The following is a 26054-nucleotide window of genomic DNA, read 5'->3' on the forward strand; positions in this document are numbered from 1 at the left end:
GCCAAAGCGAATTTCGGCCTACGTCGTTTGACGTGTACCATAGCTCAGACTGGATGTGTCATAAAAACAGAAGATGTAGTCATGGTATGTGGGATGTACCAGTCCAGGAAGCAAATGTGATAAAATTGCTTCTTTTCTTACAAGCTGACAGATGTAATTGTGGATTGACAGGCATCAAGACGCTGCCAGTGTGGGCTTAGATGGAAAACAATGGCTGCTGATATTTTGACAAACATCAGTTGTGGTCTCTGTGTTTTGTCCTGTTCTTAATTCTTTGCCAAAATGTCTAACAGGGAGAGACATCAGGACAGGGATGCATGGCTTTGTGAAGACACAAGTCATCTGTCCACATGCTGTAAACTATTAAGAAGTAACCCAACAGTTGCACCTCAACTGCATAACTATTTTTGTAATTGCACAAAATCACATGCGTACACAATCATACTGCTACATCTTTAAAATTTTGGCTTCAGCTGTGTACTAACTGACTCTTTTACAGCCTTTCTATTCAGTTTCATAGCTTCATGAAATAGCCACATCTGATTTTGTTTCATATTGTTTTTAATGAAAGGAATCCATCTTTAATACATCAGTAATTGAAGCCCACTCCAATCACACAATTAAATTAAAATGTGAGATGAACTGAATTTAGTATTTGAATACAAGCTGTCTTCTTATCAGTCACCAGGAAATACTGCATCCACAGAGAGCTACACTTTTTCCCTTCAGTTTCCTTTCATCTTAAGCATCACAGAACAGCCAGGCTGGCAAACGTGCTGTGACATGGTTCTGGATTTTGAAGTTCAGAACATTTTCCAACAAATATTCACCTATTGTTGCCATTTGGAGCTGCCGAACTAGCTTGAAAACAAATACTGAAAAGGGCAAAGGCTTTCACTTACTTGTCAGTACTTTATCGCCAAAAGCAATGTTTTTTCCCCCCAAAATTATCACTGGAGGAAAGATTGAAAGCACTGTCTATACCGGATGTACACAAACATTAATATACCCATCCACAGGCTGCATGTTTACTCTCCTTAGGGCTCACTGAGTAATATGCAATAAATAAAGATTCTGAATGAGAAACTATAATTCAGTATGCCCTCTAATGTCTACATTTAGAGATAATGATGATGGTGATGCATATGTTGTGTGTATGCATGTGTGTTGGGTTTTGTGTGTGTGTGTGTGTGCGTGTGTGGATGAGGATGGCTGTGTAACTAATTATCATGAAGTGTTATGGGGGAAAAATGGTTTTCTCAATGGTTTGAGTACAGTAGTTAAAGCTAGGAGGACACTCTGTCAGATTGCAGCAACAGTCAGCTCTTCTGTGATATGCAAATACACAAGCACAAGCACAATCACTATGTCTGAACATATTTTTAAAACTATTAGAATTATATCAACATACATGTGTGCCAAACTGCAGGCTTGATCACCTCAGCTGGACATTTATCCTGTTCTTCCAAACTGCATGTGTTTAACATTTGTGAAAACCAGAAAACACTTTATTACTGTGTACAGGTGTAAAAATATCAAATGCTCAGACTGAAATAACTGAGATTTTTACTTTTAAATTTGTACGCACACAAAAAAACAATATGGTTTACTAACTTTCGAGTTGACACACAGTGAAACATCCGCACTGTTCGTCACACAGCCTTGTAACAATCGCGGTGATGCTACAGTCGTACCAGTTCTCCCATGAAACCAAGTGCTGCATAACAACTACTTTCCTTATAAAATCTGACCGGTATGTTGTCAGTACTGAATTTTACTACCTACTGGATCTGCATGAGATCTGCTTTAAAATTAAACCCATAATTTCCTGCATAGCTCCACATAGCTCTGACCTGACTAGAGTTCTGATCAGTCAGAGCAATTAGCAAACAACCTCTAAAGTAACAATCTTCACAGTCAGTGTCTGCAGGTAAGAAAGGCCAGGAAAGACTGTGTGTTTCGCCCCTTTTAACAAGGCAAAGTCAAAGTGATTTAGACACGACAGAAAGGCATTAAGAATAGACAGAAAAGAAACAAAGACACAAAGCAGTCCCTGTCCTTCAAACATGATTCACACCAGTTTAGCACTGTGCCACAAAGATCCACCCAGTTTTCCAGTCTGTCTAGTAATACATATGGTCTACCCTGTCAAATGACCGAAAACACTTTAAGTTACTGCTTTTGCTCAAAAAGATGGCATTTTTCTCTGATCATAACAGATGGCATCAGGCGTCTGTTTTACTTTCCCAAAAGGTTGCCCAGTACGCAGCTGCTCTAATTGGAAAGTGTCATGAGACAACTTCTGTTGTGATTTGTTGTGATGGCGCTATGTAGATAAAATTCAACTGAACTAAACTATACATGCAATCTTAAATTTCTGAATAGCCCAGTCACACTGCTGAAATTATACACACGTATACCCTTTAGTGTTTAGAAAAATGATTACATCGCCAAAATAAAAATCTACAGGTGGGTTAGTTAAATCAAACCAAAGACTTAATCTGCCGTCCTGAGACATCAGCTGCTACCACCAGCAGAAGGCCGACTATCGAGGTTACATCTGCGACATCGGTGACAGCAAACCAGTTCGCTCTTCCAAGTCTACAATGATTTACGATTCATTTGTGTTGGTGCTGTTTATTTACTCAACCACAGTATTCTGTATATGGGAATACACTATTTCACTCAACCCAATGAAAACTGAGGCTATGATTAAGACCAGGACACTCATGTAAGGATTCAACTACTGGCAACACGTTTGGATACAGGATTTAATAGGCATAAGGCTTGTCGAGGACGTGATCAGAGAGCTCACACGGCGCTGGGGGGAACTTGAGCTCAGAAGAAGAATGCTGCTCGTGGGGAAAGTAATTTTATTTTGCGAGATGTTTTTGTCTTTGTTCTCCGTTCTTCCTGCTGATATTATCTATTATTTGTAAACTCACCATTTGATTTCTGTGATCCATCTTTGAATATGCGGTGTTGAAAAAAAGTTGCAGTTGCAAATGAAATTAGATTCACTACCTGAAGGTAATTTGCTATCCACTGAACAATAGCGCGTCTGTTGAGTGAATTGTCCCACTCAATTGTAAAACCATATCACATCTGGCAAAAGAACTGTTCGGTTTTTCATATGCTTTAACACATCTTCTGTTTGGATGCAGACATGGTGATGGGTCCATGTGTGGATGAATGATGTTTTCTTTGTTTGTGACTGAGCTGTGCACTTTAGAAAGCTCAAGCTAAACATGAATGATCCGTTGTACAAGAGAAAATTACATATCTATGAGGATAAGGTGTGACCTGTCTGCCCTTAATTTATACTCATGCCTTTGCATGACTCACAGAAAAATACTTTGTATTTTTTACCTTGTATTAGTAAAATAATCTTTTTTAAATGGAAAGAAATCCTGATCTCACTATGATCATTACAGAACTTTTTTCCCCATCATCCTTGAAGAGACCAAGGTTCAGGTGGATATGTATTAACCCAATAGGGAAGATAATAACTTTAATCTGAGAGGGCACTGGAGTCAATAGTCAATAAATAAATAAATAGTCAATGTGATCACCCCCAAAAACCCTGACTGGACCACCCTTAATTTCATATATATGTTTTCCACTCATTAGGAGCCTGTATTTGCTATTTGTTTCTTAGAAAGATTGCCAAAGGGGCTATTATTCAAGCTTCGGTATTAGCAGCAACAAATACAGCCAAAAAAGTCCCATGAGCAAGCGTCTAAAGGTATAGATATTCAGGGAATGAAAATGACCAAATTGTGACCATTATGCAACACTGCATTATTTTCTTATTCTATATTTTTAAACCTTAAAAACTAATGACCAATGTTAAAAGCTATGGGGGGCCTAGTTATTCTTGCACGTGTAGAATTATTTCAGGACCATCCCATGACAGCACAGCCTTAAACCACTTTAACCGTACAGCTATTAAATTTGCAAATTCTGCAAAAGTTAGCTTACAGTTGTAACATTTGGAGCAGCGCCAAGCTTACATTTTAAAAGTTGTTTATAAAAAAAACTAATCTTTAAAATATATATTGGTGATGGTTTTTTAACCATAACACACCAACTGTAATGAAATTATAACTGATTTTGCTACATACAAATTTGGATATATTTTAACAGAAGTGCAAGTGACTATTAGTTTAGTTATTAAACACTGAGATAGAAGTTTTATTTTAGCCATACCCAGAATTAAATCTTGATTGTTCTAGTACTGAGGTCATGGATGAGACTTTGGCAAAACTGTTATTTCATGGCTCTACCTTGGAGATACCTTGTTGGACACACACACACACACAACAAACAAAACACTATTTTGCATGCAGAGTCAGGATAGGACTGTTACAATGCCAGACATATCTATGACTTGCAGACATTGAGAGGAGCAAGTGCTATCAGAATGGTGGGGCGTTAATAAAACAAAAATAAAAGCAGCACAATAAGATAAGGATGAGGTTTGCAAGTGTCGTCATTGGCCTCGAAAGTAATTGCAAATGTGTTATCACTCAATCTAGAAACATGCTGGAGAATGTTTGGCACAGAGTCCCGAGGCAGAGGAGCTGAATCATTTAATTTTGCAGTTGATTAGTACTCATTCTATTTGCTTGTTGCAACATGTTGGCATAAGAATCACAGCTCTGTGGTCACTTATATGTAGCAAGAACAAGTTACCAGAACAGAATAGAAGACGACCACCATTGTGAGCTGCAATACACAGCTCAGAGCAGATACCAGCAGCAAGCCGACAGTAGCATTGAGCTATCATGTGTGATGGCTTCGCCGACAAGTCACTCAGAATATCCAGACACCCATTTCAAGTGTTTGCCACGTCCTGCCCCCCACCACCTCCAGACCCCTGGGGGCAGCCTAATCTGGGGCACCCATCACGTCTACTGCCCATGTAAAGGAAAACATTTGCCCATGCAATGGTTAAAGCATGACGAAACGGCTAGACCGGCTATAGCGCCTGTCCAAACTGAGGACTATTTTTGGGTTACACGCCAAAAGGTGACGTCACGAGTTTTGATGCGGCGCCCACATGACTCCATGTCTCGGCCAATGACTTGAGGTATTTCATCTCTTCTTTGTGGGCATATAACATTTCGATTCCATTTTGCTAACCTTTTGGTAACAGCTGAAGTGCTGGTCAACTGAGCCGCATAAAGGTAAATATGCTTTATGAATAATCAGAGTCACAGATGAGTAGTGAATATTTATGTGGTCAAATGTTATGATTCGCATAGTACATATCTCAATCCAGTGCCCTTCTGCTTGCTGACTATTTGTGTGAAGATTCAGTGTGACATATTGGGGTGAAAAAAATAATACGGGCAGATCATAAATTTAAACTTTTCCGGTGAATCGCCCTGATTGGACGAGATGTTATGTTGGATTTATTATTTGATGGATTTAAAAGTGAGACCACCTTGGGTTAAGTTACAAATTAATAGGCTGCTATCTTAAAAATATTATATATAATAGCCTATTTTTTGCTTCAGTTACTTGTATTATACTGGCATTTTTGAGTGTCTTCAAGTGCGGGTGTGAGCTGCAGAGCTGCTAATTTACTTTAAATGATAATATTATATTGTCTGGAACATGAATCTCAGTTCATGATGCAACTGAAAAACTGAAGCATTTCTATTTGGGTGATTCAGTACTGGACTGATTTTTGTTCTCCATTAGTGATTAGCGGCCGCATCATCTTTATATTTTTTTTTTTTTTCTGAAGAAGAAAGGGGCAAACTGTCAGATAGCATGGCTTATTAGCAGACACGAACCAATAAACTGTGTTAGCCCTTTGAGCTAATGCTAGGTGGCAGAGGAACAATGCAAGGGGCCGTAAGCTTGTGACTGTAATTTGGGCTGAGGTCTTAGCCAGGCTGGTTGATTGGAGATGACAGCTTTACAGCCTGATTCTGGGGGCAAGTGGGTTGGACAGGATGGCTGCTTACAGTCTGATGTGCTGCAACAAAAGGCTCCTCAGTATGTTTAACTGTGCAGATATTAAACCTTCCCTTTCTGCTCTCCCACAACTAATCTTCTCAAATGCATCAATGCTGTTTAGGTCTTATAGACCATTCTGAAACCTTAGAAAGTGCTCTGTTCCAGAGGGAAAGCTGCAGCAGCTAGTAATACATCTATATATATATACTAGTTTGGTGAGTTGAACTACAGGAGACAGAAGTACATGTACTTGTGGAAATACTTGAAATAGTGCAACTTTCTGCCAAACCTCAAACCTCTGTTGGGTAAAGAACATGTTTAAATACTGTCTCCATTTAAACTGCTCATTTACACAGGCTTCACAAGTAGAAAGCCACACTTCATTCTGAGTTCTGAAACGCTAGTCAGACAGAAAGGGTCAACATTACAAAAGTCTTACAAAAGTCTCTTCACTGGTAGAGACAGCAATAAATGAGCAAGGCTGCATGGACAAGATGGAGGGTTTTCGCTTTTCCATCCAGATGCTTGCTTTGTGAAGTGAATTTTTGTGACAGCAAATTAGTAACTGACAGAGATAAGGGGTGTGTAAAGGGGTGTTTTGATAGCTGGCTTTCCATAGACAACAAATAGAAGATCAGAAACAGACTGAGCTTTATAGAGCAAATACAATGTATTGTGTGCTTGGTGGTGCATATTTTATTTTGCAGTTGCACGTTTTGCAGACTGCAAACACTGTACTCTCAGTATGACATTTCTTGCAGTGTGGGACTAGCAATAACAAGCACAACAAAGTAATAAAACTGTTTTTCTATTCAAAAGGCAAGTCATCATCAGTGACTTGCCATTCCAGTTCAATCAAGATATCAAAAAGGCTACTGCATCTCATGGATGTCCTTGGAGGGGAAAAAAATAAATAAATAAATACAAAAAAAAGCTTTGTAAAGATATTCATGGTGCTCATAAAAGATTATTTGTCATGGAAATTGCCTAAAAATTTCAACTTGATATAAAAAGATAGCAATCAATAGTTCACAGCAAATGCACACAAAAATGATTCCTACAAGACCAACATTAATATCTGAGCAGTTTTCCTGAAGTTTACTGAAATGAGCAGGTCCATGGACGCACAGTCTGGATGGTTACCTGACACCTGAGCTTGTTAGCACCTTCAGATGCGACACATCCTGCAGTCTGTCACCTTTTCACAAAGCAACTAGGACAGATGTGAATAGCTGCATTTTAAAGTCAGAACATTAAGTTTTTTCACTGCTCTCTGAGTGTTGCTACTTGGCTTGAAATAAAATATATATCAGCAGCTGGAGGTACAAAAAGCCTCAAACCACATGCAGCAGCTCGGCTGTTTTAATTACGAGTCATTTGTTTTGACACCACATCTATCACTTTACGCTAAGCAAACTAATTTGACATTTAACATTTTAATCCCAAACACACGTGCAGAAAGTCAGCATCACTGGTCAAAAACAAAACAAGCAACTACAACAAGGTCTGCAACAACAACAACAAAAAATCCAACCCACACACAATGACAAGGTGGACCCTGAGAAACAGGAAGGTTCACAACCACAGCATGCAGGCAACAACACACCTGACTGTACATTCAACCAATAACCGCCATAACGTCAGGCATGGCACAGTCACTTAACACATTTAACAGTAAAGCTACTTAGCAGCAGACAGACAGAAGGTTAACGTTATTTTACTCACTCAGTTCATTCCCCAGTTGGAGGCCAGGTGATTAATATCCATCCAGCATGAGTTAGTGCCCCACTGGAGGTGCTGCAGCAAACTTTTCTGGAGTCGTTTGCTTCACCGGAAGTCCTGATGCGCACCTTTCATCGCTGTTAGCTACAGCGCAATGGAAACTTTAGCTGGTCCACCCATTAAGCTAACGCGCTTTACTGGTCGTTTCATTTCCTGTTTGTTGTGTTGTCACGTTTTGGCTGGCATAATTTAACTTTTTTTTTCTCTGCCCATTTCGCAGTTGTGGCACATCTCACTGATAACTAATTACTGAACTGATTAAAGACGCCAGCTTCCCACCGGCCTTTCTTAGACTTAGCAGCTGCTGCTTTTGCCATTAAGTGTTATACCCGCTTTTACCACTAAACGGGGAGGCGCTGTTTTACCAAATGACAAATGATTGATGAGGATTTTTTTTTTCCTTTTTTATGAGAACAGCTTTAGCTCAATTATTACAATTTAAAATGCCAAACTCTCCCATTCAAAGAAAAATATTCATAACTGTAAACACTGTCTGAAAACATCAATCAAACAAAAATATCACAACAATTTTAGTCCACAGATTACGAAATATGCGTATGTACGACTTGATTTATCTGTTCAAGGAAAAGTCTGAACGTGCTGAAATTAAAGTGAAAGCATCAAGTATGAGTTTGCTCACAGAATAAATCACAATAATTTTGTGTCACTGACAAAAAAATATATGTGCAGGGTGTCGTGTTCATCTTTACAATGAATTGTGAGCACCATGAAACCATTTAAGGAGGCGTAACTCTACATAAAAAAAAAGGTTGGTCCTAACTTAGCAACTACACAGATACTATTTCTTTATTCAGTCTTACATGGTTTCTCTTTAATATACATAGTGTAGACTTCACAGTTCTTCTTGCCCATTCTTCTTGTTCACATTAAAAGGAGCAGAACAGTGGGTCATTTCTTATAATGTATTCAACACAAAAAGTAACTTTCATTCGCACAGCCATCCATGCATACAGAATGCACTGTTTGCCTTTGCCTTAGTAGCAAAGGCAAAGGGGAGGAGAAAGTCTAAAATAATTTACTTATTATTATTATTTATTTAATTAATTTAAACTGGGATGAGGGCACTGGTGAAAACCTTTAATGTCTGACTCACAGAAAAGAGCCTTTTACCTTTTGAAACTTGGCCTCTAAGGGTTCTGCAAGTTGTGCGGCACAGTGGTGCAGTGGTTAGCACTGTCGCCTCATAGCAAGAGGGTTCTAGGTTCAAATCCCGGTCTGGGCCCTTCTATGTGGAATTTGCATGTTCTCCCTGTGCCTGCGTGGGTTTTCTCCAGGTACTCCGGCTTCCTCCCACAATACCAAAAACACGCACAGATTAATTGGCTACTCTACATTGCCCCTAGGTGTGAGTGTGAGAGTGTATGGAGAAAGTACTGTGTGGGGAGCTCATGAAAGTGATGCTGTATTTACAGACTTTACTACAGACCTGGAATGAAGCACAACAGGACGGAAGTTTGTATCACGTGGTATTTATTCTCCCTCTGCTTGAATATGTATACGCTATGTGTTTTTGGGTTTACAGGTGACTGGCTGGCTGGAATACCAACCATCCCACTCCTTCTCCTTCTGAGGACATCCCATTCCAGGACGGTGCTTTTGTCTCACTTCCCCCAAGCATGGAGCCCACCAAAGTTCAGTCAGAGGGTGGCCTCAATGTCACCCTGACCATCCGCCTCCTCATGCATGGAAAAGTAAGCAGGCACAGGATTGTACTGGCTGTGGCAAAAAGTAAGATGTGAGGAATTTGTCTCTTTATTGAGGGAGCATTTAATTATTTATGACTTTCAGGCAACCTGTTGGACTGACACACCCCTCCAACCCCCCCAGAGCTATTACCCATGTGCAGTGCAGCAACCTCAGTACTTCATTCTACTAATTTTATATTAATTTTGGAGATTTCTATTTAGCCTGTGTGAAAAAAGGGTTGTATAACATCTTCTGTAGCTCTGGAGGAGCTTTGTCAAATCAACAGGGTTATCACCACTTGGACTTGGAATAAATGATTGCATTTGCCTTTAACAGACAGGGAGGGTCTAATGAAAAATAAGCTTTATTCATGCTAGAGATTAAAAGTCAGGATTTCCCAGCCCCTGCTGCTTCAATTTCAACCATTTTTTTCTAAATTTCTTTCTTGTGATCAGTGAAATTCCTTTTCTGAGGGAAAATAATACCAGCTATTAGCTCTGCTTGTCTGTAACAACAGTCCAGTAAACTGGTTTTACTGACAGATCTGTATTCACATGAGAGACTCTCAGAAACCCCATCGGGTATACATCTTTTGCATCCTAACCTGCCTTACATCCACTCACTTTCATTCTAAAAGCTCAACATCAAATATGAAACATATGATGCCCTCACCTCCTTGGTGGCCCAGTCTCTCCATGACAACAAGGTCTGTGATGTCCCCGCTGGGAAAAAAACATGACCTCCCACTAGAGTTTGCACCTTTTTAAGCTGTTGTACACAAGACTGAGCTGATACAGAGGTTGGACTAGTGGCTCTGCTTTTCTTCTGATTGACGTTTCTCTGCACGAGAACATCTCGGTGCCTGGGCAGCAGCTGTCTTTAGTATTCCAATGCCTCTGTCAAGTGTGCCCTAGCTTCACCTCAGACTGAGTCTCTGGAATCAAGATGGTTGATTAGCCTTTGTAAGTAGAGAGTCCCTTTCCAAACTTGAAGAGTGACAGGCTTCTTCTGACTGAACTCAGTGGCATGTCTTGTCTCAGTCTAGTGTTTTCAGGATTCCCAGGACACAGTGTATATCCTGGAGGTGGGCTGCTTTCTTCCGACACTTGTGTGTGGTGTGCTCTCCCTCCCCTCTCCTCCCCTTCTACTCTTTAAGAGATGGTCAGAGTTGGTATCAACTTTTTTGTCCCACCTGTTTAAGGTCATGGCTGTTGTGTCCTTACTGCAGTGCTGTATTGCAATTTGCTTCTCTTTTTGTACACCTGTAGAGCTTATTAAAGGGCAATGTACATGAGTAAAATATAATGAAGGTGAAGAAGCTGTTTTAAAGTCTAAGTCTGTGAGACGCACACTAAACTGAGCTGACCACACACTGGTCTGAGTGTGAGCCACAGAGACTAGAGCCAAAATCTTCTGTGTGCCAAGCAGTGTGAAAATCCAAAACTCACTGACTGCCTGGCTGCTCATGCAGGAGCTCCAGACACCAATGACCCAGCATTAGTTTGAATAACCCTGCAGCCAGACAGGCCCAGTCAGGCTCCAGAGTCTGCCAGAAGATGTATGAGTGCAACAGGGGACTTTTGGCAGAATGACCTGTGTCTGAGCAGCCGTTGGGTTAGGCAGGGTGAAGCACTGTCAGCATGGTCAGGTGCTGCTACATTGCCTGCTCTGAGTGTCTAGCCAGGACACTGCCATACAGGACATCTGAGAGAATTTGTGGTGGATTGTAGTTGTTCTTCTGTCCTGGGGGTGTTTTGCTCAGCCAACATGAAGTGCTGTGATTGCCTATTATTAGAATGTTTTGACTGGCTAGCTCTGATTGCCTGAAAGCCTTTCTAACACATTGGTTAACACTGTGAAAGGATCTATTTTAACCCAAACCTTGAAACTAACCATGTAGTTAGTTTAAACCAAACCACTTGCACCCACAGCACAAGACAGTCGAGTGGGCCTTAAGCTCATAGCTTGCACTTAACTGTAGCTACAGTCTTGGTCTTATTATCAGATATGAGTGACACTTCATTATTTAAGGGCTGGAAAAACTTTGTTGTGATAAAGTTGTTGAATGTGTGAAAAGAGACAACATGTCATTTGTAAGAGTTGGCTTGCCAAAATAAGATAAAATGAATCGTGGCAGATTAAAATGCTAAAAAAGTAAGAAGAAGAAGAAGAATCAGCTTTATTGACAGTATATATATATTTTTACATACACACACACTGAATTCATCTTCTGCATTTGACCCATCCTTAGTTGAACACACACATGCAACACCTGGCAAATTACATGCAGTGAAACACACACAGGAGCAGTGGGCAGCAGCACCTGGGGAGCATATTGGGAGGTTAAGTGCCTTGCTCAAGGGCAGCCGGCTAATGGAGGGGGGGGGGGGGGGGGGGGGGGGGGGCATTTTTCACATTAATCACTCCACCACACCCAAATTTTTCCTGCCCGTCTGGTGGGGGAATCGAACCGGTGACCCTCAGATCACAAGCCGCTTCTCCAACATCTAGGCCACGGCAGGGAGACATGGTACAGAAATTAATATTTTGTAATGTAGTGTTGAAATATCCTTCATGCTTTTTAGAGAAAAAGTGTCAGCTACATCTTCGGTGTAGATGTAGTGAGTAATACTACATACTACAGTAATAGGAAAGAAAGAAAAACACTTCCTAAAATATATTATATATATATTATATATTATATATATATATAATATTTGAGGTCAACAACGAAGCATTTCAACTGTGTGACTTTACAAAGTGTTTGACAAATATAAATGAATTCTTCAGGAAGAGCCTGACATCGTGCAGCAACTGGCCTGCAGCTTAAACGTCACAACTGATACAACCCTCGCAGTCACCAAGGAGAGGTCAGGGAGTGTTGACGCTCGCAGCCAGGGATGCCCCTCTGCCCTTTTCCCACTGTGCCACACTAAACCCATGAAGAGTGATTACATGCATATGGAAAGTGTGGCCCTCAACGCTACCATGCAGCTGTGTAACATCTGCATGCCACTGTTTGCACGTTGTCCAGCGGAAAAAAACAACAAGCAGTTTTTGTGCTGTACTTTCATCCAGATTCTTCAGTGAATCATTAACAAAAAATCCATTTTCCTCTTTTTTATTGCAGGAGGTTGGAAGTATAATTGGAAAGGTATGGTGTTTTCTGAGCTCACACATAACAAACCATGTTTTGAATTCATTTTAAAACATTCATTACTTTGCTTTTTTACAGAAAGGGGAAACGGTAAAAAAGATGCGAGAAGAGGTGGGTTACAGTTTCAATGAAGCACTCTGAACACTAAAAACTGCCTGAAACGGATGACAAAACTCATGTAACGTGTCACAGTGTCTCCCGCTTATTAGTGCTGAACAGATTAAGGCATCTCTTCAGCTGTATTAACTCCACTGACAGTATGCATATGTTGTTTTTCCAGAGCGGAGCGAGAATCAATATTTCTGAGGGCAACTGTCCAGAGAGGATTGTCACCATCACTGGACCAACAGACACCATCTTCAAGGCTTTTGCTATGATTGCCTACAAATTCGAGGAGGTATGATAAGATTGTGTGATGGCTGGCAGCAGAATTTCTATTTAAAGTAAAATGTGCACAGCTCAGTGGGCACATGCGCTTCTCAAGGGGAGCTGAGTTGGCGAGTTGTCAAAAACGGATTGTATAATGTGTCCATTTTACACGAGTAAAGTTCATCTCCAGCTGTTAAAGGGAATAAAAATAGAACAGACTTTTCACATATAGACAGTGGATATGTCCAAGGCACACAGTTCCTCACTGTGGTATATACTTAAACATATCTTGGGGCTCTAATAGGTGAATTCATATCATCTCCTCTCAGTTTTCCTCTGATCTCTTCCTTGATGTCACTCAACTAATTTATATGTTCAAGCACTGTAACTGCCAGCAGACCCACTGCTGTGTTTGCAGCTCATTTGTACTGACTTTAAAAAGTCTGGAAAATGATTTATATGGATAGTCATTAAAATTGACTTTTCACACTGAGAAAATATTGCCGCCACTAAATGAAATGCATATTCTTTTTTCTTTTCTTTTTTTTTTAGGACATAATAAATTCCATGAGCAACAGCCCAGCAACCAGCAAGCCCCCAGTCACCTTAAGGCTTGTAGTGCCAGCCAGCCAGTGTGGCTCCCTCATAGGAAAAGGAGGCTCCAAAATAAAAGAAATGAGAGAGGTATGATATGAAACTGCACCTTCGCCTACGCAGCTGTGCTATTGGGTGTGGTCACAGGTTTGATAAATGTACACCTTTCAATCTACTGAGGCCCATGCAGCCATTTTCTTACTCACCAAAAGTATTTGGGTTCATCCATGGAGATTTCTTCTTTGTGGTGCAAAGGGGAAATTCAAGGAATCGCTAAAGTCTGTTTGTTTCGTCTTCTCTATGAAATGAATGTCTGAGCAAACCACGTTGAGGTGGTGTACAGACCAGCTGACGTTGCTATCTCTTTTCTAAGCGACAGCACAGAAGAAGAAAAAAAAATCATGTTGCTCTAGTCCTAAAAGCAGATGGACCTTCATAGGCAGCATGAGACACGTCACAGCCGAGGGCAGGAGCGGCAGGATTACATCAAAGAGGAGGACAAGCTAAACATCTTATTGATCCCGGTTCTTTTTCAAATGTTGATACAGGGGCGGAGTACAAAGGCCATTTATACAGCCTGCACCAGGTGGGGTTGGATGATACAGGATGACTGGCAGAACAATTAAATGAAATTTCTAGTGTGTTGCAGTACAGAAGAAAGTGCATGTAGAACCCTTTAGAGCACTGCACAGCCTGTGTGACTGAGAAATGAACATTGTCAACACTGTCAACTCCCTCAAAGTCCCTTACTCTACTCCAGTCCACAGGGGCCCAGGTTCAGGTGGCTGGGGACATGCTGCCCAACTCCACAGAACGCGCAGTGACAATCTCCGGGACCCCAGAAGCCATCATCCAGTGTGTCAAACAGATCTGTGTGGTCATGCTGGAGGTAGAGTGTGCCAACATTTAACAGCTTTGAAGTTTTAATTTGAATAAGAGTGGAGTTATATGTTCTTACAGAACTTAAAGGCAATATTGAAGTGTTTGTGCATTGCTGGCCAGACACGCCGCATGTCTTGACAAAAATTAAATTCACCGCTTGTGGAGATAACACACATTTTCCCTCAGGACTGAGTTTTTGAATGGTGTTGAGCTTTTTAGATTTGCTTCACAGAAATAATAATAAAAAAAATGTTAGGCTATTGTTGTTCACAAATGTTAGCTTGACAAGCAATCCGCTTGAGGGCAATTTGTGTCGAGCTACAGCATGTGCTTTCCATTTCGTTGTAGATTTGGTATTAGAAAGTGACTCAGGAATTCTTTATTATTCAACTACTTTAAGAATAATGAGTTAAATTATCCCATTACAGTTCGGAGGAACCACTTGACCATTGTTGCATATACCTTTCCTACTGAACTGCCAGGAAAAGCCAAGCCTGTGTTTAAGAATACACATGCTTTTTCTATTGTATTTAAAGTACATACCTAAGTGGATACTCCTCCCTCTACAGCTCAGCGGCTGCAGAGGAAATCTGATTAAGCCCTCGCCACTGTCTTGAGCAGCCTTTTTACTGCGGCACAGCATGAATCAATAACTGTGTCGTTATAGTAAGTTTGCTTTGTGGACCTCCGCTGCCTTCTCACTGAAGCCACCTCCTTGCTGTCTTAGAGGAAAAGCTGGCACCCTCGGAAGAAAATAAAAATAAATCAGAGACTTGCCTTTGATCTGTGATCATGAGGTTCCACATGTTCCAGGTCTTTGTATGTTCTATAATCTCTTCAAACAGAGACTCCTAATATCTCTGAGCTCCATGACTCCCTTTTGTTTTCATGGATAACACGTATCAGTTGTTTTCAAAAGATGCCGACAAATTCAAACATTTTTCACAGTAAGAACACCAGGCTACTGAGATGCAGTGCTGCTTCAGAGGGTTTCTCGGCTGTTGCTCTAATGTGTCTTAATGGAATAAAGCACCTTGAGAAATGTGATCACCTACAGTATGAATACACATGAATTAAGTAATTAAGTAAATGAATGAACACTTTTTCTGTATCTACCTTATGGATTTGGAGTAATCATAGTTTTCACTGTAAATTACCTGCTCAGCATACATTAAATTGTAATTGTGACAGAAATTCACTGGATAGGAAATGAACATTTTGCTAAATAAGTTTACTGGCATTCTCCCAGGAGAATCTCTTTATTAATTTTGAAGCTAGCCAGCAGCTGGTTAGCTTAGGTTAGAATTAAGTCTGGAAACTGGGGAAAACAGCCAGCCTGGCTCTGTCCAAAGGTAAGAAAATCTACCAGCACCTCTAACGCTCACTACATAACAAGAAAACTTGCACATAACCGTCCAACAAAATCACAAACTTAAACAGGGATATTTTCCACACAATAAGAAAACACTTCCCAAAATGCTGAACTTGTTAACAGTTTGCTGAATTTGAAGTGAGAGCATGTCTCTCTTCTGTCCTCCTTTTCTCTTAGTCTCCACCAAAAGGTGCCACCATCCCCTATCGCCCAAAGCCTGCCTCCACCCCAGTCATTTTTTCCGGTGGCCAGGTAAGAATCGAGCGAGCTCGAGCCACTTAGTCTGTGCCTGCAGCCAAGATGAGACTTTCACTGCAGCATCAGCCACTCATGCCCTTTTAGCTATTCAAACATGTATGCCATCGCAGCTTTTTTTTTTGATGATGATGCTGTCCTTATTACAAAAATTACAGAATCAAGCATTCGTTCAAACACTAAAATTTGCTTCCATTTTCCTCACAAGCTGCCTCTTACAGTCATGCAAATACGCCAGTCCACTCTCAGCAGCAAAGGCAGCAGCTGTGTCAGATTATTAAACTGCCACAAAAAGCCAGCCCGGCTTGGTTTGGTGTGTGTGCAAAATGTGTGACTTGTTGTGGGCACACAGAAAAGCAAGGGAGGGAAGATGAGCTATAAGTTACACAATAATGTTTAATTCAACAACAGTGACATTAACAAAAGCGAGAATACACAGCAAATGTCTGTACAGCTAATTTAGACCCGCGCTAAAAGGTGTTGGCTGCATTTTGAAATTTAGCAAACAAAGAGCAGGGATTAGAGATACACAACACACTACGTAAAGACTTCAGCTGGGGGCTTTTGTCTGCAAATTGTAAGCTGTGGACATAAAGTGGACCATAAAACACAATTGAAGCCTTCAGACAACATTTTGCACAAGCACAATTTGTTCATTTTGAGTGAAGAGTGAACACACAAATAAACAGAAACAACATCTGTGCGAGAATAAGCAATGCAAAACACGTGTATAGATGCTGCCTTACGTTCATGCTTGCTCAAACAGTGTTCAATGTGTGTACACACTTCAGGTTATTTATAAAACTGTAATGGATGATTGTGTGTCTTTGGATTGCATTATAATTGGTCCTATTATCATTTCCTCTCCAGTCATTTGGAACTTAGATGTGATGTATTCATACAATCTCTGCTTTATTTTACTACAAATGGATGAGAATCTAATCTGTGAATAGTGAAGATGAGGAATCATGAATCCACTGAAGTGGCTGATTTTGCATTTGATTTATCTTATAATGTTACTGCACATTGCACACATTCATTGACGTATTATATGCTGTTGAAATTACTGCTTTGAATATGGTAATGTTGCTAATGATTAAGAAGATCATCCACTGTAATATCACTGCTTTGGAAAATCACAATAAATGTGCACTCATTACCTCATTATGGTAATTTGAGCTAAAAGTGTAGGGATGATTTGTAAAGAGTTTAGACGATTTGTTTTCATCTTACTGTAAATGAGAAACTAAAATCTGCTGTTGTGTTTTTCATTTTCCAGGCCTACACAATTCAGGGACAATATGCCATACCACACCCAGATGTGAGTTCCTATTCTCTTTCTAATTTAACTAATAATTATAAACCTGCATCATAGATATACATAATTAAAAACACCTGCAGAGGTTTGATTATGCGGACACACCGCTGCTAAAAGTTATTTTGAGGCAAGTCATAAATCACAACTTCCAAAACCTCTGTCCTTGTGGTCTAAAGGTGGACTACAGCTCAATCACCGGAAAGCCCTCTCACCAGATCCAGTCGATAACAAAACAATACGTGCTGCTGATAATAATAAAAGCAAAGACAGTAATGGCAGTTTTGATGTAGACACCCTTTTAATTCCAGTGGACCATATAGTCTCCATTAATAATCTGCCTTCATCTGTCCTTGTCGTAAGAGCATCTGAAGAGCTACCTTGCGTCAGATCCACTAATTCAAAGTTGGGCAGTGATTGATGCCGCAGGAGGTGGTGGTTGACGGTACAATCACTCAAGTACAGGCTTGACACCCTCTTCCACCCTCATTAAAACTCTTTTTAAAAGAAGAAGAAGGCTTGAAAGCATCCATCTTCCCCCGTTCCTGATGGAAATGATACACAGCAGGGGATGGACATCCTGCGACCATGTTGGGGGAGGACGGCTGCTCTGACATGCATGGAAAACCAAAGGTTTTCCGGTTTTGAGTCATAAGCGCCAACTTGAAGTACACATGGTAACTGAGCAGACAATGCATTTTTTCTTTTTTTTCTTTTTTTTTTCCTTTTTTGCAAACTGAATAAAATTACATTGAAGTATGTGAAAATTACACAGAAAGTGGTAGAAAGTGAAATAGTATAAAATCACTCAGCAATTTCCAACTCCATGACAGACTATCATCCTCTCTCAGGATCTCTTTTCCTCTTACTTTTTTTGTCCTCCACCACCCCGTGTCATGGCCTCCTTCTCCTCACCGTTTCTTCACTCTAGTTTTGGTTGACTTCATTTCTTGATGTGACCTGTGTAACAGTAACCTCTTAGTTCTCCTTTCCCTCCTAACCCTTCAGCAGTTGACCAAGCTCCACCAGTTGGCTATGCAGCAAACCCCCTTTACCCCTCTCGGACAGACCACCCCTGCTTTCCCTGGTACGTACCCACAAGGCCCTTTAGATAACTCCTTCTCTTTGCATCCAGAGAAACATTTTTCTCGTTCCCTACCTTCCACTTTATCTCTCTTTTGGCACAGCATGACTTGGCCCCTATGGTTTCTCTCCTTGTTTGATTTTTTTCATACACACATGTATATATTTTCTCTTTGCTCTGTCTTCTGATATTGTGCTGGTGAACATCAAAAAAAGACACTGGCTTTCACTGTTTCCAAATGGCATTTTCACTTGGGAACAGGATACATCCTCTCTCTAGCATATTTTTAGGTTGTTTTACTTTCCATTAAAGATGAGCTGATCCATTGAAATAGTGTGGCCACATTATAACCAAGAGAAACCACACCTGAACTGAGCTGTTTCACATGGACCTTGTTGCATGGCAAAAGACCAGCTGAAGATCTCATGAACAAATACAGTAATGTTTCACTGCTATTTTTTTTTTATACAAGTTTATACAACAGGATGCTGTAATAACCTTTACACATGGAATAATTTACTGAATCAGCAAGGATTCTTAAAAATGTGATCACATTTAAATGGACTTTATCTGGCTTTTCTTACATCATTATCAAACCACACACACATTGTTTATCAAGGAGACTGTCGTAAAAGGGTCCAATGAGAAATAAAATCATACACTCTAAGTAACTCTTTGATATTTCGGCAAATGCAACCAGTACCCAATACCCCTCTCATGTCTGTATGTTAAATATGAAGATGGTGTCAGCAGACTGTAAGCAGCTTAGCTCTGCTTACTTGCCAGTCGGCACATTGTGTTAGGCTAGGTGTCTCCACCTATTTCCAGTGTTCTGCTAAGCTAACTGCTATAGCCTTATATTTAACATTCATACATGATGTATCAATATTCTCATGTATTTCTTGTCCAAAAAGGAAATGAGCATGTTTGCCAAAATGCCAGAGTCAGCTCTGTTACAGTGACCTTTTAAAGTCAAATCTCCTTTCTTATCCCATTGCTCCCCAACTCAGGTTTGGATGCCAGTCCACCAGCCAGCACGCATGAACTCACCATTCCTAATGATGTGAGTAATGTGTTCTTAAGACAGCTGACTCAGGGATGTATACATTTCAATAATCTTTACATTGGGTCTTTAAATTGGTATATCGCAAATAAATTCAAATGTGCAAAAATGTTTTGTCTTTGTGTAGTATCTAAACTTTTTCAAAGTGTTGTCACAGAGTATTCTGATTTCAGCAGCTGACATTTTAAGAAAGTGGGTGGAAGCAGACAGAATCAGTGATAAAAGAGCAAATGATTGACAACAGCAGCAGCAATTATCCTGAAAACTTCAGTTCCCTCTGGTGAAAATTTCAGTTCCTGAAGTTTTCACCCCCTAAGAGATGATCAATTAACCAGCCTATCGTTACTCAAACTTTATTTCCTGAATGAAGAGTTTTAAATTAAATCCAGACCATTTCATAACCCATTAAACATTCTTTTCACTGTCAAATGTATTACTGCAGGTACTGAGTACAAATGTATTAAGACAAAATCATTCCTTGCTTTGAGTTCACAAAGGTTTTTTTCTTTAGCTAATAGGCTGCATTATTGGACGTCAGGGAACCAAAATAAATGAAATTCGACAGATGTCTGGGGCACAGATCAAAATTGCCAACGCCATGGAGGGCTCATCAGAGCGCCAGATCACCATCACAGGGACCCCTGCTAACATCAGCCTGGCCCAGTATCTCATCAATGCCAGGTAACACTTTAACTATAACAGCTGGGCACCAGCACAATCTAAAGCATAACAGCAACATCTGAATGACTCTGCTCATAGTGAAGCTCTAAGAAAACTACTGGTTTAGTCTTGACAGGCACGACACTGATACTTTTGTTGAGCTGTCAGAAAATGGTAAGAGACAGATAAGCCCATGAATAATGTGGCTACTTATGTTTTTGTCTTGGTTGTTCTGTTCTACTTTTTCCTTACTTCCTTCAAAGGGTAGACGTTAAAATGCATTACGTTTCAGACAGTACCCCCTTTGCAAGTAAGTGGCTCATGGGAGCAATGCCAAGTACCGAGACAAGTAATCTGTAGATCAGTAAATTGGTTGATCAATAAATGAATCATCAAATGATCAATGCCTACCTCAGTTTGGAAACATCTAACTCTTATGTAATTGCACATAAACCATTTATGTTATTAAATAAAAGGCAGCTTACGCCGATTTGTTGTGCCTTGATACTAACTAAACATGGGCTGCATAGTAAGATGATGCACACACACACCAGTTATACATACCAATAAAATACTGAAGAACATTATTACTATTATTATTATTTTTATTTAGCCATGCTCCACTACCCCTGTCTCTTTTTACCCGCTATCTGCTGAAACCACTAATTCATCATAAAGAGAAAATATAAATGTTATCCACAATTTTGAGAAAACTGAACCTCACTGGTGTCCACAGGCTACCAACACCTCAAAGTCAAATGTTATCAGCAGTAGAGCAGGAGAACCCACATGCTTAACAAACAAGTCTTTATGCCTTTGACTTCTTAAGGGGATTTCAGACAGCAGTCTGCTGTGAAACTAATGGCTATTGCTTTCCCACAACTCCAATGGCAGGTTCAGGGACGTGGCTGCCATGTGGAGTGACCCCTCGTCCATGACTACATCCTGAAGTAACCCCAAATCTGGTTCTGTTTGCAGAAGCTAACATCAAATCCACCATCTCACAATTAACCTCAATGTGTTGTCCCATGGAACTTCCCCCAGACTCTCTTGGTTTTGCATCAAGTGTTAGCCTGTGGGACACCTGTAGTAAAATTCAGACTAACAACGCCGGGATTTGTTTTTAAATTGATGTAGCCAGTGTATTGTTAAAGGAATAGTTTGACATTTTGTGAAGTGCAGTTGTTCTTATTTGCTTAGAGTTACAAAAGAAGATCTTTCATCTCTGTCCTTTAAACATTAAGCTGGATCCAGGAGATGGTTAGCTTAGCACAGAAAAGGCTGGAAACAATGGGAAGCAGCTAACTTGGCTCTACCCAGAGGTAACAAATCTGTTTACCAGCACTTTTAAAGCTCACCAACTAAAGATATAATATGAAGCATTTCCTCATCAAAATGTCTAAAAACAACTAGATCTTTGTTATGTATTATGTCACACTTACATTATCACAGAAGTTTCCAACAACGTTCAAACCCAGATAAAAGCAGCTTTTGTTGCTAGTGACAGACCTCAAGTTGCAGAAACTGCATACTGTGCATGAAAGAATCTCAGGTTGACAACAAGACCCCAGGAATTCACTGTTTCAAATTCTACGTAATTTGCCACAAAACCCTTGTAAAACCGCAACCTGTCATTTTTACACTTCTTGTACATGCATTTCAAACAACAAGACCTAAATTGTCAATAAACATGCTATGGAGTGCATTTTTCTACCTCCAACATAGGTTTCCCCTTGTTTGTAGTCTTTATTGTATGCTAAGCTAAGCTAACTATCTTATGGCATTGATGTGCAGACGTGTTTCCCAAAATGTCATACTATTTATTTAAGTATTTATTTAGCATGCCTCAATCCAAGAATAATATTGTATTTAGTTTCGTTCTTACCATATAAGATATATCTGCCTATGAAGTCCTATTGTGTCAGTGTCTGGAAAGAGTAAAATTAATTTAAAAATATGTCAAATGAATAAAAAAAAAAAAAAAAAAAAAAAAAAGACCACACGACTGCCACTTGAGCAATGCTGTTAGTGAAAAGAATGATGTGATGCCTTTGTCAGGGATTATGGCAACTTCTACATTGGACATTTCATGAGACCGCCATTCTTTTCTGTCCACTGCATGGCTTCATGACAGGGTTGGTAGTGCATGGTTATGGTACCATATTTTAAGGTTAAGATGTTTTATGTGAAAAGGGTACAACGAAAATATGGTATCACAATTGTGTACAAGAAAAGAAAAAGGAAAATATGGGTATGAGCATAAAAATGAGCACAAAGACAGCCATTGCTGCATAACTTTCACTTTAAAGCGAAAGTTCTCCTTTCACAGCTGTTTTATTTTCTCTGTCTCCCCCACCTCACTTCCTCCCCTGCTCTTCTTCCTTCTCCCCTGCCTTCCCTGAACTGTTCTAGGCTGACGTCTGAAGTCACTGGAATGGGCACACTCTAATTTCTACCCATCTTCCCTCAGTGCATCACATGACCCTTGAACAAATGGCATTGCACCTAGTTTGTTTTTTTTTTTAAATTATCTCTCTGTATTTTACTGTCCAGATATTTAAGTGACTTTAACTTTTATAATTTCTAGTATTTACTGTAAACATGTCTATCTGCACTGTCACTAGGACTCCTCACACGTCCATTACCTGCCCAGTTGTTTCTGTTTTCTGGAAGGTTGCTTTACTTTTTTGACACTCTAGTACCTTTCATGGCATCTCATGCTCTGCACCGCTTTGTTTTTCCTCACGTTTCAGCACGTCACTCTACTTTTCTTTGGGTTTTTTTTGCACTTTTTTTTCTGCAGGCACCTGAAAGCAAAGCAAACCTAAAGATTAACATAATGATGTAAAGGTTGTCCCTCCTCCAGCCCACATTCTGATACGCTGATTCTTTCTCTATTCTTTATTTAGACTACTACACTACCTGTTCAGTAAATAACTGCAGTCCAGGTATTTTATTCCAGTTTGATTTACACTCATTTCATGAGTAATCAGTGCTTTACTGTGTGCCTGTAGACATTTGCCTGTTTCTCTTGGTGTTGTATGTGCACTATAGATTGATCTGCATGACACACGGATCCTACTGCATCTCCAGTTCATTTTAAAATCAGATAGGTAGAAAAGAAGACCGAGTAGTGAAAGGAGTTGAAACAAGCCATGAATAGTATATTTATGACCTCGATGTATCACTCCAATTTCAAATGACCTCATGGGTACAGGCCAATAAACATCCACTGTAATGCACAAATATCAGTCTTTCTGAGCTCCCGGAGAGATGTGACTCAAAGGTTGGGTGGAGGAATGAAAGTAAAGTAAATGATGCAGTGAAGAGTGAAATCCAAATGCATGCTATAAATAAACCTGACGTTATTCACCTATACTCCACAAGCGTAATCATGTTATTCGTGCCGCCATCTCGTAACAACTATGTACGTATAAGAGGCATGGGGCCATATAGAAAGGTCTGACAACTGTCTAGTGTGTATTTGCACTCACGTGTAGCTCATTTAAGTTTCTCTGTGTATGTCAAAAGGGCTGAAAAGCTCCTGGGAGGCAAAACTCTGTTAGTCAATCATGTCTGTTTTTCAGCTCCTTCCACATATATGCCTGGTAGGCAACAAGCTATTCCAGATATGGAAAATGTTTCTGCTTGGCATGTCTGAAACATACTTTTTAACGTATGTATCTACAGTGAACCAGCCGTTGGTTTTGCAGGTTCTGGCTGCAAATCAATCTACATACAAGCCTTACATATACACATATGTATGAATTTCTCTGAAGCTGCCATCTAACTCAGTTTCTCCTTGAATACACCAAGCTGTGTATTGGTTTTAGCTGTTAGCTTGTCTTACTTCCAAATGCACAGACCCCCAGCCTGTGTCCGTGTTCAAACTAAAGCTGAATGTATTTCAAAATATGTTTCGACTGCTAACATTTACATGTCATACTCGATTAAAACACCTTAAAAGGTGTCTTTTTAATCAGGCACTTGATTTAGTATGACAGAATATGGTGCAGAGTGATAACTATGATATAGAAGAAATGCTTATTTATCGAGAAAGTTTGAATTTTTTAAGGTGGGGCAGGTTACTCTCAAAATGAGGTCTGTTTCAGATAACCCATTTAAAATTGCAGTCTAGGGTTTATTTCGTTATTTTTCATGCAATATTATGTAACCTGATTATTTTCTTTCATGATAAATATGAAACAAACATAAAAAGAAATCTGCAGCACTCATTTCAAAATGTAGGCTATGATATTACAAATGCGTCAAATACGTGTCTATCACTCCAGAGTTAAACCTGACACTCCATCAGGTAATCTGAGGTTAATCTGATGGCTGTGTATTACTGATTGCAGGTACACATTTTACTCCCAAAGCCTGGAAATGCATTACACCAATGGTAATTATAGAAATAATGTTTAGGGAATATTATTTGTGCCACTGCTGTTGAGGCTCAGGTACCTGGCTTTTGGTTAGAACTGATTATACAGTAGGTTATGAGCCAGTGATACCTTATTGTTGTTGAAACAAGGCTGCTTTACATTTACACATTGCTTCACATTTACATTACGAATGTAAGTCTGTAAGTTAGCGCTCGTCTGGCTGCATCCAGATAACCAAACTGGTGACTGAGGGCTAACCAGTTTTTAATGTGCCATTTCATCATCCGCAGCATCTCATCATTGAGTTAGTTTGATATAATCTGTAAAGTGCACATGAATGGTTGTGTTTGTTAGGTTTGAGGTGTCTGCTGGTTGTGTGCACGCAGGCCAACTGGCAGGCAGTCATGCTGCTGTACAGTATGACCTGTTAGCAAACATCTCAGTTGTCTTTTTGATCGTCATACTTCATCTGTGTTTCGTCAACATGTCATCGCTCATGTGCTCATCGTTCTGAAATGCTGTGGAAGTCAAACACCTCCTGTTGTGTTGCTTTTGACATTTTACTGACGCGTTAACTCTTTTTGTTTCTGTGCTAGAGCAGCAAAAAATTAAAGGTTAGCACTGGATGATGCTGTTAGAGGGGATGTGTCATGTTTCTGTTTGATCATTTGCTTCTTGAAGGTGTATTGGATTTATTATTTATTGAGGTTGATTATGAAATGTTTTGTAAAAAGAAGAGAATAAAGTTTGTGTTTTTTCCCTTGATTTGCACGTTTCTCTTTTTCAAGTTTTCACTTGTGCAAATGGATTTACGTCTTCATTATTACATGAGGTACAAAATCTTGTTAAATACAGTGTGATAAATTAACTTAGAGACTATTTGAGATACTGAATGTGCTACATTCATCTTCAAAACATGCTATTTTTTTTAAAACAAACATGAAACATGAGGTAATCATTCCTGCTTTCCAGGGCACATAGAGTCAAATTCACTTAATTTGTGGTGAAAAGTCACCCAAGTTGTGTCTATAAATCAGACACAAGCCCTCATTCAGACACACACATTCACACAGCCCATCTCTGAGAAATCACATTTACATGTTTACAACAGAAAATACTTCTGAGGGAAACATAATGCCTACCAAATCACATTTTCATGTAATTTGTATATGTATATATGAGTATTTTTATGTGTCTTGAGGAGGGTACATTGCATTACAGTCGTTGGTGTTATAAAAGCATTTACAAGGACGTTGGTGTCCTTGTAGAAAAAAGCAGATTTGACACCATTCAGGATGTATGGCCAAAACATTGGAGAGATCAAAACCTCTTCCCAAAGTTTTAACTGGGTAACATTCAAATGTCCACAGATCTAATGCAGTGCTGTGTGATTCACTCTGATTCCCGCTGCTCTTTCCTCATCCGCACCACAGGGAGAGTCACTTTCAGCAGCTGAACT

At 39.8% G+C, this 26054-nt stretch overlaps 1 protein-coding gene across 4 annotated transcripts in view; it reads left to right on the forward strand.

The window, feature by feature from the left end:
- The window catches only part of LOC124066588 (poly(rC)-binding protein 3), a 52153-nt gene extending 26793 nt beyond the window's left edge, over positions 1-25360 (forward strand). Inside the window, exons 6-18 of one of the 4 annotated variants that reach the window (XM_046403092.1) lie at positions 9296-9464; positions 12590-12613; positions 12695-12727; positions 12897-13013; positions 13538-13669; positions 14340-14468; positions 16011-16085; positions 17368-17409; positions 18412-18490; positions 19498-19550; positions 20062-20231; positions 21105-21160; positions 22623-25360. In XM_046403092.1, coding sequence (XP_046259048.1) covers positions 9390-9464; positions 12590-12613; positions 12695-12727; positions 12897-13013; positions 13538-13669; positions 14340-14468; positions 16011-16085; positions 17368-17409; positions 18412-18490; positions 19498-19550; positions 20062-20231; positions 21105-21159 — 984 coding nt within the window. In that variant the 5' untranslated portion in view covers positions 9296-9389 and the 3' untranslated portion in view covers position 21160; positions 22623-25360. Of the gene's footprint in view, positions 1-9295; positions 9465-12589; positions 12614-12694; positions 12728-12896; positions 13014-13537; positions 13670-14339; positions 14469-16010; positions 16086-17367; positions 17410-18411; positions 18491-19497; positions 19551-20061; positions 20232-21104 lie in introns of all 4 variants that reach the window. The other 3 variants (XM_046403095.1, XM_046403093.1, XM_046403094.1) reach the window with 3 other exon arrangements.
- Positions 25361-26054: the final 694 nt, after the last annotated feature.

Source organism: Scatophagus argus, chromosome 11 (assembly GCF_020382885.2).
Source record: "Scatophagus argus isolate fScaArg1 chromosome 11, fScaArg1.pri, whole genome shotgun sequence".
Classification (NCBI taxonomy): domain Eukaryota; kingdom Metazoa; phylum Chordata; class Actinopteri; family Scatophagidae; genus Scatophagus; species Scatophagus argus.